General features: G+C 35.3%; 1 protein-coding gene across 4 annotated transcripts in view; it reads right to left on the bottom strand.

Annotated features, from left to right (window-relative positions):
- Positions 1 to 14447, bottom strand: part of PHF14 (PHD finger protein 14) — a 161168-nt gene that overhangs the window by 25540 nt on the left and 121181 nt on the right. For 2 of the 4 annotated variants that reach the window (XM_064704394.1, XM_064704392.1), the window contains one exon: positions 8097 to 8210. The exons of 1 other annotated variant lie outside the window; for it this stretch is intronic. In XM_064704394.1, the coding sequence (XP_064560464.1) occupies positions 8097 to 8210 (114 nt within the window). Of the gene's footprint in view, positions 1 to 6385; positions 6469 to 8096; positions 8211 to 14447 lie in introns of all 4 variants that reach the window. One more of the 4 variants, XM_064704393.1, reaches the window with a different exon arrangement.

Below are 14447 nucleotides of genomic sequence, written 5' to 3'. Positions count from 1 at the left end.
TATTTACACTGCATGCAATGACCAAAGAATATATTAGCCTAATTTAAATATTATATTTAAATATTACACGTAAGAGAGAACACAACAAATCCCTCAGGAAAGAAACAAAAAAAATAGAACATTAAGAATGTGCCCATAACATATTGAAGAGAGAAGCTACACTTACTTTCCTCCAGGAAAGAACTTCCATTGTGCATCACACGGGCCACAGAGGAAATGACAACAGTGGCTTACAAGACATTGCACCATGCCACATCATGGATATCTCAAAGCAACACAGTCAAAGCCAGACAGAGCACACAGGTCAACTGAAGCTCACTAACATCAGTACAACCATCAAAATCCTCAGCAGGTGGGAAACAGCCCTAAACTTGAACTTCTTCCTATTTTCCCAAGTAAAGCTCACTTAATTCTCATTTTACAATCAATTTTCCACTCTCTTCTTCTATAAAAAAATAAATTATGATTTAAAGCATGTCTTGAAGCTGAAAACAAAGCTTTCTTTACCCTTAGAATATAACAAGTTGTTTAAAACTCCAATAACATTTTAAAGGGGGCAAATGTAACAACATGCTAATATCAAATTGAATTTACAAAAATTAAATATTTTATTGTAGAAGCAATTAAAGAAAAACAATGTCTCATAAAATATACAGTAGCTATAATTTAATTGCTTCTTCGCATTATTTAAGGAAAGACTTTTTTCTCTTTGTAAGAATGCATATCAAACTTATCTGTCTTCAGAATATGAATAAAAATTTGTACACAAGTGATTTTAAATGCCACTGCCTTCCTGCTTTCAATGCTGCTATTTTTCCAGAGAATATATCCACAGATCAATGACCCTTTCATATGATCTGGAAATGCCAAAGAATAATACCTCAGGGAAAATACTGTTTTCACTTGAGTTAAAATATTAATTTTTACAACAGAAAGAAAGCAGAAATCCTAAAATCTTTGAGAATGCCATCTAGAAAATGTATAGACCTGGCAAATTAAAAAAAAAGAAGGAATAGAGTAATTGTTCACAGAAAATAATTTCAAAATAAAGCCACTGTAATATTAATGAATCTCACAGATTAATAAACTGCTCATTTGGCAGCAATCACTGCAGCACATTTTTGCATGTTTGGCCATTTTTTCTTACTGTTTATTAATTGCATCTACTTGGAATTGATGATCTCCAGGGTACTTATCAGTGCTTATCAAGACTGATGAATGCATCCCAGATGTTGGAGTCATGTGGAGGGTCTATCCATGCACAGATCTGTGCTGAAACCCTGAATGTTTTCCTGCAGTGAACTTGCAGGCAACAACTCCTGACAACAGAAATGCAGCTGACAGAGTAAATTCCAGGAGTGTCTCTCCTTTCCCCTCTATCACTGCGTGAGAAAGACATTCTTATGCTGATGTGTGAGAATGTACAGATGATGGGGTATTGCTTGCTGCTCTAGGGGTCTTTAAATTCTTTTCTCTACCCCAAAGGAGGCTTCAGTATCAGATTATAACACTTAATGAACTTTGATGTTGTGCTTTTCTCTGGGGCCCATGTGTAGACAGGATTTCTGAATTCAATTTTTTGGGTATTGGGGAAAAACCTCACAACAGTTATTTTCTAAATTTTTAGCACGCTTTTAAAATCTCTTTTAGAAATATGGATGTATGTCAGGCAATAAAGGAGAAAACTGCAGGGATTTTAATGGCATCTGCTTTGCTTATTACACAATAGATATTTTAGTCATCTATATATAAAGTATCTTTGTGAAACCCTTTAAAACATGATTTCAAACCAATGAATGCCATTTTCTATTTGCCTTTAATTTCCTCTCAATAGTAAGTTCATCAGAGTGTAACAATTAACTAACTTAATTAAGCTAACTTAATTATGTTCTTTCATAGGTCAATATGTAGAGCTACTCAGATTAATAGCAGAGCTTGTAAAGTTAATCTTCTTGTATAATGCAAATGATGCCCACTCATGTATTAAATACCTTCCTGAGTAACAGATGATATAGGACTGAATGTACTTTAAAGAAGGGCAGAGACTGTGAAAAGGTTAAATAAAAAAATGTCTTGGATTTGTGGAAATTTTGAACAGATCTAATTCATTTTTTAAATTAATAATGTTCTTCTAAGAAGAACCCTCATTTCATAAGGCCATTTAACACTTAAATATACATAAATAAATTTTGACTTCAAAAGCAGAACTGCATGACAGCATTTTCCAGCCATCTTGCGACCTTTATATTTAGTTATTAAGAAGATTACATAAAACAGTCATGTGAAGAGATTAGCAGGAAAATATGAATTCCTAACTCCAGAGCATTTACATGCTTAACTGTATTTCCCAGTTTATTTTATGGAAGAACCACTTCAGTAGTCAAAGGTATTATGTTCCTTTTCTCAGTTCATTATTAATTCACTTTTAATACAGTTAGACTCTAAGGCTCTTTAAGCAAGTGGCTTACAACTTTTGTTCTGAAATATTAATGGGAACTAGAGTAACAATAATAATTACTTGTAGAAGCATGAAAAGTAAAATCAAACAAATCTCTTGAGTGCCAAATGATCTGAAAATGTGACTCAACTCCCTTGTTTTGATAAATGAGTCTGATGACTGGAAGACACTATGACAAGAAGAGTTGGATTATGGGCCAAATCACCCATAAGTAATTCTACAAGGAACCAAATATCAGCCTTTTCTACAATGAATCTTAGATCCAAAAAATATTCAAAATGCATTCCAATCCCAGGTCTGTAATCTGCTGCAACTCTTCTGCTGTCACTCAGAGAAAACAAAGAGGAGGAGTGCAATAAACATTATGCAATAAACACCTTCAGAATGTTTACTGTGAAGGAGCATAAAGAGAAAGACCCCAGAAGTATGAAAACCACCACTGCTCAGAAGCTTTAAAACCAGAAAGAAGTACTAAGAAATGCACTGGAAGGATCCATCCTGTGACTACCAGGATATGGATGGTGCAGATGATCCAATATGTTTCCTTCTCTTTGTTAAAATATGCCATGTATTTTTTTGGATTTTTCTTTGTGGTGTTTTGTCTGTTTGCAGATCTCAGTATAGCAGCAGGGTCAGAGTACAAAATCACATTCCAGTATCACTACTGATATAAATGGGAATTATTTACTTACGATACAAAATAAGGAGTAAGTTATCACTTATGATTTTCCATGAGGAAACAGACTGTTAGGTGCATACAGCATGGACATTTACAATTATTTTTCTTAGTGGGGAAGTTCCTCAGAAGTTAAACAAAAAAGAAATAGTGGTCAAGATTAAATATGAGTCCAACTCACCCTATGTCTGTCACTAGTTTTTTTTTTAATGAGCAATGGGTCAGAAAGAATGCATTTATAGCAACAACTGTCTGACACAAATTTTGTATTAAATGCATTCAAGCCAGCAGCTACACAGAATAGAGGGAATATATGGTTAGGCCAATGAAATTTAGAAAAGAATGCACAGGTTTTTCACAAGTGCAAGCATAACAGCTGTGCATTTATACATACAGATAGAAACACAAATATATTTTATCTAATACATTCTTGTGTTCTTTAATAGTGCAAATAATCTCTCTACTTCTTGATGGTGCTTACTCTTCATGATGATCATTTTCTGAAATGAATTATGCCAGTGATGGAAATTCAGTTATTCAATAGTCTAATAATAGCAGATGGAAAAAATTATCACATGATGATTATTACAAACTTTCCCATGGAATTACTTTCAATTCAGTCATTTCAGAACATGTTAGATCATACTTTGTTTAAAAAGTAAAAATCTCAGTGTAATAAAATACTGTAAGGATGGACTGGACACACTGCTGATGAAATTCATAGCTTTGAGTTAAAAAAAAATTCTTTTTGTACTAACTTGAAATGCAAAAGGGACTGTTTCGGAAAGGTTTCAGCCCAAGATCAAGGAAGGAGGATAAATCAGGAAACAAAAGACAATATCAGCGGCCAATTGTATTAACAGAAATCACACAACATTTCCTTCCCTCGTATAGGAAATAATGCAGTTAAAACTGAATTATACAATCCTTTTAGGATGATTGTACCATACTTACAACTAATGGCAGATGACTTAAGTGTGTCACACACTTTTTCTATCAAACAAACCACTATACCTTAGCTGTACATTACTTATGGAAAAATGTCTTTGCTCTATCCAGATAAACTGGAAGCACTGAATATCTAATAGTTCAGAACCAGGTTAGAGGGTACCTATCTTAATCCTTCCTTAGCTAAGAATCACAACAACTTGCACAGCTTTTATAGTTTGAATCCAGTACTCAAAAACCACCACAGACACATAAGCTATTCAAGTTCATATGCTATGAACATATCATTTATACTTTACCCTAAAGTGCTCCATGCTTTATACGTGCCTTTTAATTTTTTTTTTTTTTGGTAGGGGTTTGTTGGTTGTTGAATTCACTTTTCTATCCAAGAGAAAGGATAGGACAGCTTTTCCTCTGTATCTGCACTGTTCTGCATTGCAGACATTCAGATTCAGAAAGATCAGCTGTTAGCCTCTAGGCTTACACTATTAAAACATGATTAATTAATTTGCCACAGGATTGGCAAAGGAAATTAACACACATAACTCATGTACTTCTATTTTACTTCTAATTAAACAAGAGAATATGCCTCTTATGAGACTCACATTTAAGGGAACTGTCAAAATCAGTATTTTCTTACTTAGATAACAAACCACTGACACCATCATCCCCCATGGACTAAAGGGCTGCTTATGAGAAATGGTATCAAGAAGACAAAGCCCACCCATCTTGCTCTTTAGACACAGGAAAAAGGCAACAAATCTCCACTTTCTTCAGCATCTCTGTATATCCATCAGAAACCAATGTAAATATATGTACCAATGCAACTGCCAGATGCAAAGTGATGCTGACCACAGAACACAGAATAAGGGTCATGAAAGCTGATACACCAACCTTTCAAATTTATTGAACAATTGCAGTGTTATTCAAGGAAGTGCATTTGTGCATTTAAAATATTTTAAAAGCTTGCATCTTAAATAATCACAACATCCAGAGAATTTCCTTTCATCCATTCATGGTAAAGAATGTGTAGTAACAGAGAAAAAAAGGGCATACTAATGTAACAGTGATGTAGTTTGAATTTTGAAAGTCTTGTGGGAACAAAAATTCTATCCTAAGTATTATTACTGGAGGAAAACTGCTGAAACTATACAAACTGCTTGGAAATTTAACAAAATTACACTGAAATTAGAATGAGGCACGTCTCTCCCCTTCCAAATGCACGGAATTTTTCTTTCAATGATACTTTTCAAATCCAGTGCTTAAAATCCCCCTGGAAATATATACAATATTAAATATCAATCACATCCTTATTTAAGGATGGACACTAATTAAAATTATTCAAGCATTCAAATATATACAACTTAAATTTTACAGAAGCTTGCACAGCTTTTGGAAAGAGACAATAAACTATCTTTCTAACTTTAAAGTCAGCTGAGTTACTTTATAACACAAAAGGTTTCTGCATGTGAAATACACTGATGAATACACACACTTTCCTGAATTGCTAACAGATGATTCAGGACACCAATGGAATTCACAGAAAATTCACAACTGATCCAACATAGAATTAAATCTAACTTTGGAGCATCAAAAGTGGCTGGGAAGAAGGGCAGCAGTAAGAGGAGTGGATGCCATTCTGCCTTCCTGTTGAGGAGAACTCAATATTTGACCATCATTTCTAATAGCAGGAATGACTAGACAACAAAACAAGACCTCATTTGAGTGATTAAATTGCATCCCACAAATAATATCCTACTGATGACACAAGTAACTGAGGGTAAGATTCAGACTGTCATATCTAAGAGGAAATCAAATTGTAAGCAGGAAATAAAAGTGCTTTATCCAAATTAATGTGGCAGCTCATGGGATTTTCCATACTTTCTCCTACTAGAAGTTGTGTGTCCTCACATTTGCAAGCCCAAGACTCTTTCTGAACACCACTCTCCACAACCTTTTCAAATTTTCTCCATCTTCCTGAAACCCTTTGGTGCTAGCCACCCTGCCTTCTTTACTCTTTTCTCATATTTCTCTATTCCACAGCTGCATTTGAGCTTTTCTTTAACAACTCTCACCAATGCTGATGGTTTGAATTCAGATGAGTCATAAATTACACAAATAATACACCAGTCAGTAGTCAATACCACATATTAACTCATTAAGCAGATATTGAAAGATGTACCAGAAGACTTCAACAAAATTTATAATAAAAAGCCATTAGCTTAATTTAAGCTCTGCAAACACTTTTTGGACCTCTTTTTTAGGGTGTAATTCACAAATGTTTGTTTATCATGCTGACTTACCCATCAGTAACTTAGATGGTTTGTTTCATGGTGGGTTCTGAATTTGGAAATTCAGCATACTGCTGCTCCCCTCTCAAGGTTCCCTGCAAATCCAACCACAAAACTCTTTCTGACTCACCTCTCTGTCTTTTGTACAAATTGCAGTAAACATGATTGAAGAAAGTCTCATTCCCTTATAAACCACATGACCCCACATTCAGTAAAACAGCTTCAACAGGAACCATTACTGAACTGTTTGTAAAATTTGAAAGGTGTATTTCCATCTTTTGATTCCCTGAAGCTTCCTCTCCCCCACAGCTGAGCTGCTTTTATTCCACAAAAGCAAAAACTGTACACCCATCTTCCTCTTAGTCACCTTAACAACTAACCATATTTCATTCCTCTTTCTGCAGGACTTTTCCTCTCTTTTTATTTTGAATCACCATCTGTGCTCTGAATTTTAATTTCTCCAGTGGAGTAAGGTAAATTGACGGAGCTGAGAATTGAGAGGTAGATCCCACATCTCTCCACAGAGAGAGGTCCCTTTGCTACTGAGGAATACACAAAAAAGTATTACTAAAAGCTTGTACTACTCTGTCCTCAGGACTGCTTATATGTGACGACCTGACTTTCTATCTGGGAATATGCAGCAATATCCCAAAATAAGTGAATCTACTTTGTCTTATTCCAGGAGACGCTCTTAAGAATTCTCCTGGCGTCACACTCTGGACCTTCCCTCTTCTTCAGACAAAGTGACAAGACTATCAGAGAAATGAAGATATTTACCTAAACGTTGCACTAAATTAATAGCATTGTATTTCCTATGACTAGCACTTCATACTCTCCTTTCCTGCAAAAATTAGAGTCAAAAGAAATCTCAGAAAAAAACCCAGCAAAAACTAGTCCTTATATACCTGGTACTTGATGTATTTTGAAGAGTTATAATACCAACTAAACTGTGTGAATAAGCCAAGATTAAGTGTTAAGGCTACTACAAAGGAAGGACTTACATCTCACAGGAAAGGTTAATTTAGGGATAATAATGGTTCTCTGGAAAGATGATTGCCACCATGAAATGAAGTTATGAGTGTGAATTCCACAGACAACATCTCCTCCAGCTATAGTGTACTACGACAGGGATGCACAATGACCCTAACTCACTGCCCTACCTTACATGCACCTTTTCTTACAACAATAGGAACTATGAACTTATGACTACATCACTACTACTACTGTGACATCACTTTTTGAAACCAAGAGAACAAAGAAAGGCCCAATCTCAGGAAGAGTCTGTCCTTTGCACAAACCAGAAGTAAGACATACTGAAATTTTGTGGAGGATGATAAAAGTTTATATCTACCTATATACCAATGCACAGATTCTATTTCTGACTCTCCAATGTAATGAAGTTCATTTTGCCAGAATCTAACAGGGCTCCTGTTATTGTCATGGTGTGACAGATAGGAAGGATTTTAAAAAATCCTAATTACTGACAGTAAGAGGCAGTATTTAAAAAGTAGCACATATTATGGAATATACTTGTAGGTACCATTAATAATAGTTCTGAGTTTTACCTTGGTCTTGCATGCTGTTTATATGGGAGTATAAGACAGAGCTGTAGCTTTAAAAAGTCTCTGTTATTAGTAGTATAACACTAGGCATGAAAAACAGAGGCAAATGTGTATTCCCCACCAGTTAATCTTGGAAAAAAAACAGACACAGAATGTCCTACCTCTTCTGGACGTTTCTGTGCCACCGATATCAGCTCTTCAGAGCTACTTCTTGAGGTAGAGGGTACCACGTTACCTGGGGCCTCTGAGACCACCTCATTTGACGGCTCGGAGTCCTGAGGGCAACAGACACAAACAGACCCCTCAGCAGCGTGTTGATGTGGCACGCCAAAAAAATGAGACTTCCCAGAGGAACTGTGCTTTAAGCACAGCGAGAGAAATAAAAAATACTTGAGGTCTGAAATTCTATTCTTTTTATTCTGGGCAACTTCTTATGCCCGAATCAAAAGCACCTGACATATAATTTCTTTTGAAATAATAATATTTTCTTCATTAGAGCATTTTAAGACTATTAATTAGTTACAGCATTTCAGCATTGCAAAGTTCTGAATAAACATGGTTTTTTACCCATACCTACCCCTGCTCCTGAACCGCAAGGAAGGGAATATTACATTTTGTCCACTTATGGCAGATGGATGCTTCTGCAAAACAGCTGGAGCCATGCTAGAAATGCCCCCAACAAATGTATTTTACCAATCACTGCAAACCAATATAGCACACAACCTGGTAAAGTTGAAAAACTTAGTAGAGTTTGCTATCTTTTAGTAAATTAAACATTACAGTAAAATAAATAAAAATTCTTAAGTAATTTACATTCTATTTTCCAAATTGACTTGATTTTGCCACACAACATGACTGAATCATTCAAAATAAAAAACACTTTAATACCTGCACTGCTTCACACAGAGGTTTTGATAACAGCATAGTTTGAGATATTTTAATGCAGAGAAAAAATCCATTAGTCAGTACAATCTCTACTGTGTTTGTAATGCTCATTACAGAAAGTATTTTAGATGTCATCGCTTAGCAAGCGGAGTATCTGCTTTTGATATATCACTTTCTTTCTACATTCACTAATTGCAAGGAAATCAAGATTATACTTTTGGAAACTGCAAGCTGCAGAGCTCATTATTAAGTTTTCAAACATAACAACCTGTAAGAAGTAAATTAAAATTTCATAATGATAATATTCAGCAATTGCAGTTTAGCCCATTGCATAGAAAGGGAAAAAGTGAGCACTGGTCCAACAACCATTACTGAATCACACAGAGAATCACATCTGGTGAGACCAGACACAGTAAAAGAATTAACACATGGAGGGAGTTTCCAAAGACTATAAAGTGGAAAAACTACTTCTGTGCTTAAATATTTCCAATAAAGATTTTTTTACACCTTTTTCATTGTATCACCTCACTGAGACTTAGAAAAAGGATGCTCTGGACCATTTTGTGCCATGACACTTTAAAATTCAGGTTTGGTATGAGGAAGATATTTTAGAAAAAAAATAGCTTTTAGTGAAGACTAAAGAATGCCATCAATTTAAATGTTAACAGTGAAGTCCAACTACCATTGCACTGAACTGTTTTATGGGCATAATGCTGGATCTGTGGAACAAAAGAAAAAATGAGGTATCTTGGAAGAATATCTGCCAAACAGAGTGAGCTGCAAGAAGAAATATCTCTAGCATTCAGATAATAAAAGTCTGATTTTCCCCATGCTATATATGCAATCAAAAGGAAATTTACAGCATGTTTATCTTGACAGCTCACTGGTTTCCCTGGACTTGTACAGGCAAACATCTTCTCTCTCAAAGGCCACCTCAGTTTGGTCCCAGTGAACTATGATGTTGAGGATATTTTTTTTTTGTTTACTCAATTAGCCATGAGCTCACTCTGAGTACAGAACAGTACTGTTTTCTCCTTGAGAAAGTTAAATCAATGCCACTTATCAGCTCAATATGTTTCCAGAAGCTCTTCTGTGCTTCTTACAAAAACAAAAGTAACAAACACATCTGCAGGAAGAAAATTATACACTTGTCTGAATCCGTTGGTTCAGTGATTTTTCTCCTAGAATTCTGCTTGTATTTTGTACCTGAACAAGCTTTTGTTATGCTGCTATTACCTGTGGCCAGATAATGGTGGTAACCATTTTCAGTTACTTGCTTTTTTAAAGTAATAAACAATGCTTTCATAAATTATCTGAGCAACTGCAATTTGGTAAGCTTACATTCCTGTTACATTTCTTTGTCTCAAGAAGTCCATGGATTCTTTTTTACATCGAATCTTGAGCATCTTCCTCTCCAGCAGCTTGGCCATCCTTCTCCTAAGAACCAGCTGGCTAATTTAATACTTCTATTTTTAGAAAGATGGATGGAAACCTAATTTGCTTTATTATTCAGAAACCATTCCAAGCAAATATGCCTCCCTTCCCAATTGCTCTGGTTTTATTCTCTCTTTTCACATTGTTTGTTGGTCAGAGCATGGTGCTAATGATGCCAAGGTCCCGGGCTTGATCCCAGTATGGGCCATCCACTTAAAGAGCTGAACTTGATGGTCCTTGTGGGTCCCTTCCAATCCAGACTATTCTGCAATCTAAATATGCAACACAGGCAATCTGTGTTGCTGTGAACTAGTGTGACAACATGTGAAATACAGCTTTCAGAAAGAGACATATTCAGTAAGTGGAATGAGATCCTTTCACAGATCCATGATACCAATGGTACCAATAAAAATGCTGCAAGGTGCAAATGAAAACTTTTACAGAGCTGCTCCCAGGTGTGTTATGAATATGTGGCCAAGTGAGCAACAGTTTTGGTTAGAAATCCTGGTACTTGTATTCTGGCAAGAATACTGCTCTGAAAGAGTATTAGCATCATTTACACTTGGAAAAGTGAAAAACCACTACCACTGACCTGAATCAATATTTTTACCAAGGAAGTGTTAAAAGGAAAAATATACTTCAAAATAAATAAAATTTACTATCCTAAAATCACTTTATTATTTTTTCAAGGTCCTGCATGATGAAAACAATGACAACGACACTATCATTGATCTGTCAGCCTCAGCTGTAGAAGTGATGGACGTGGTGGTTTATGGATATTTAATCACAGTAACTATTTTGGTACATGTCTTTTCTGGTGCTTAAGCTCTTCCCACTTCATTAACTCATTATTACATGTTCTAAACTACACAGGGAAAATCACAGATCTGTATTTTCACGTCAGACAGATCAATACATAGCTTCATAATGGATCACAGTATTTAGTTATATTAATTAATAAACTATGGGGGAAAGCCATTAAATGGTACTTTCAGCTTCCTTAAAATGTAGAAATACTTTGTGAAAATACAAGTGCATTATAAAAAAAATAAATTCCAAATTCTCAGTAATAATTTTTTTCCTGAAAAATGCAGATTTTGATCAAAGCTTCTCAGAATAAGAACCTTCTTGGACTTACAAAACCTTGAAGAGGAAATGAAATGTGTAGACATTTTGCTATGTTTATGCAAGAAAGATATCCCTGCTTTTAACAATGACTCTTTTCCTGTGACCTAAATGCTCATGCAGTCTGATAACACAACTGCATAGGCTTGATCAATCTCTTTTCTGCAAAAAATAATATTTTAATTACATGTTGACAGAAATACATAACAAATCAGATAGTCTAGTCCTGGGATGGAATCTGCTTACTAGTTTTTTCAGTATTCAGTTCTCTTCTTCCCTTCACTCCAATTGGTGTATTTACCCTTTGCCTCTACCATACAGGAGCACACATTGTGCCTTCAGTTTTGTGCTTCTCTGTGCAGAAGGAACACTGACACAGCATGCTGAAAAATCAATAATGCATACAGAACAGATGTGGATTTCATCTGCAAGCCACATGAAAGTGATAGATTTCAAAGGGAGATGTTTATGTTTTAAGCTATGCTGATGTTGTGGCTTAATTTAACAATTTCACTATTCTCACATTTTGCTTCTCAAAAACCAGACCTTTAATTCCAGATTGAGACACATACACAGGTATGCATGGTATATGAAAATAGGATACAGATATGTATATACAAACATGTGTAGTCTGTATATACATACACAGTCAAAACACACAGTAAACATCATGGCAGCAAAATGCTGTATTTACCAATCCAAGTTACTGTCAGCACAGATACTGACTTAACAAAATAGAAACCGACATTGCTTCTTATTGTAAAGAAAATGAAAAGCCAGTGTATGTTTTTATATTTTTAAACTATGCATAAAATACTTTCCTAAAAAGCTCAAGAATTTCCATTTGAAATATGATGATGGAAAAATAGTGTCTTAAACAGTGATCACACCAGCCTAACAGCCACTACCTTTTCTGCTAATGCTTCTTTAGAACAAAACTAAAATAGGATTGAAACAAATCCTTTATAGATGATTTCAAGCTGACAGGTTTGAATATATTATGTTAACTCTGCATCGTTTTTCATCTATCATCCTTTACCTTGGTCCAGTTGAGAATTACACAAGTCATAAATTAGCTTTAAACAAGTTTTGAATCAGCCTGGAACTAGTTTTCAAATTAAAGAGCCGTCAGTATATTATATCGTACTGTCATTTTATTACCCCAATCAATTCTGTGTGGCCTGAGGTAGAAAGAAAATGGATGCTGTCTTCATTTGCAGAGGGTTTATCTCTCACACCAGGCTGTGAAAACATGACTGCAGTAATGAATTGGACACCAAAGTTACTAACAAAGACTTCCAACAGCAACAAAGCAGAAATACTTGTCCCCCTTTAGACTTACAGAAGTGAGGGGAAAAAAAGGCCTTTCTGAAACATGAAGACAGCTTCTTACAGTTGAAGCACTATGGGATGAAATTAGCACATTTTTATTGAAGTGCTAAAGTGCTCACAGAGTGTCATTTCCAGCACTGCACAGAAAAATCCTTCCTGGGTCAGACTCACAGCGTCTCTCCAGCCCAGACCATGGAACATCATTCCAGCAGCAGAACAACCACTCCTCCTGTTCTTATTCTCACATCCCAGGGGCATACTTTGAAAGTATTTGCAACATCTTAGCCAGAATTTCAGAAGATCTGCTGCAGACAAGATATCTGCTCCAGAGTTCACAGGTGGCCAAAGCAAATCCCCAGGGAGAAACACAGAGTTTATTCAATCTCCTCACATGCAAGATCAATCACTTTGCTGTTCCTCAGATTTTACCCTGTGTTAGTTAATGAAGCAAGAATATGGGCTTTAAACTTTTAAGTCATGCTCCACAGTTGTAAAATTTCCCTTTGTCTTTTATTATGCCTTTGTCATTCTCTTCATGCTGCTTTTATTCAACATCTGACAATATCCTCTCTTCTTCTGCCCTCTCCAAAGATAGGAAATTACAAATGCAACCTCTAACATTCGTGTGCTAACCTCCTATGCTGCCAGTCACAGAGCCAACACTGTTGTTATGTCCTTGGCTATTTTCTCTCTCTGGAGAAGGGGATGATGACTTCTATGTTTATACACTGTTAACACAACAAGGTCTCCTTCTCAGCTCACTGTGAAACCACCTCAGTTCAAGCAAAAAACCTTAAGCTGTCTCTAAAACCTCTGCCTTCTTTTAGAAACAGAAACAAAAGAAAAACCTTTTATAATTATCTGTTTTCCAAATATAGAAATTAAATTACATTCTTTAGCCTCACACTAGTTTTGCTTTTTTTTTCAAACTCCTTTTGCAATATGAAGGACTTAATAAAGGTAAAGGTTTCCATTAAATACCCACCTGTTCCAATTTATTATCCCTTTATCTTCCAATAAACTAGAGCACTGACAAAGTATACTTACATCTTTGAAATCTACTCAACTTTCCAAGTGCAAAAGGTGAATTCCCACTTTAACTTTTGTTTTAAAATAAGCATGCTACTACTGTTAGTAATTTACTAGAAGTGTTTGATTAAACTATCAAAGGAACAGGGTCTTCTGTTTTCTCTGGATGCCTTCTTCAAATAGAAAAAAAAATACATACATTTAAAGCTAGAAAGAGCACTTTCAAAAAGTTTTTTTTAATCTATTATTCTAACTTTATCACATGCAAATAGAAACAGAAAACAGAAGAACATTTTACTGTTTGAAGGTATTATCATTCACTGACCTCTGGAACCTGAATTAGTTTCCCCTTTCTAGCTCACATATTTTCTACATTTCCATTACTCAGTGTTCTAATCCTACATCTCATGGGACTGAATTCTCCACCTTCTCAATCAACGTCTCCTGGATTATTGTATTTCCTTTTCACTTTCTCACCATTCACTATTTCCCAACATTCAAAAGTTATTCTTTTAGCTGCCCTTTCAATAGCTGCCTTTTCTGATCCCAGAAGTCTTTGAACTGTATTAAAAATTATCTCTTAAAATGCTGTAATTAATAAAACCACATTAGAATACAAAAAAGGGAATCAAACTTCTAATTATAGCCACTCTAAACACCAAACTCATACTGTGTGTATAAAATAAGGAATATAACTTCTCTGTTAT

This window comes from Zonotrichia leucophrys, chromosome 2 (genome assembly GCF_028769735.1).
Source record: "Zonotrichia leucophrys gambelii isolate GWCS_2022_RI chromosome 2, RI_Zleu_2.0, whole genome shotgun sequence".
NCBI classification, from domain to species: Eukaryota; Metazoa; Chordata; class Aves; order Passeriformes; family Passerellidae; genus Zonotrichia; species Zonotrichia leucophrys.
The sequence above is the reverse complement of the archived record's forward strand: the minus strand, read 5'-3'. Positions and strand labels throughout refer to the sequence as shown.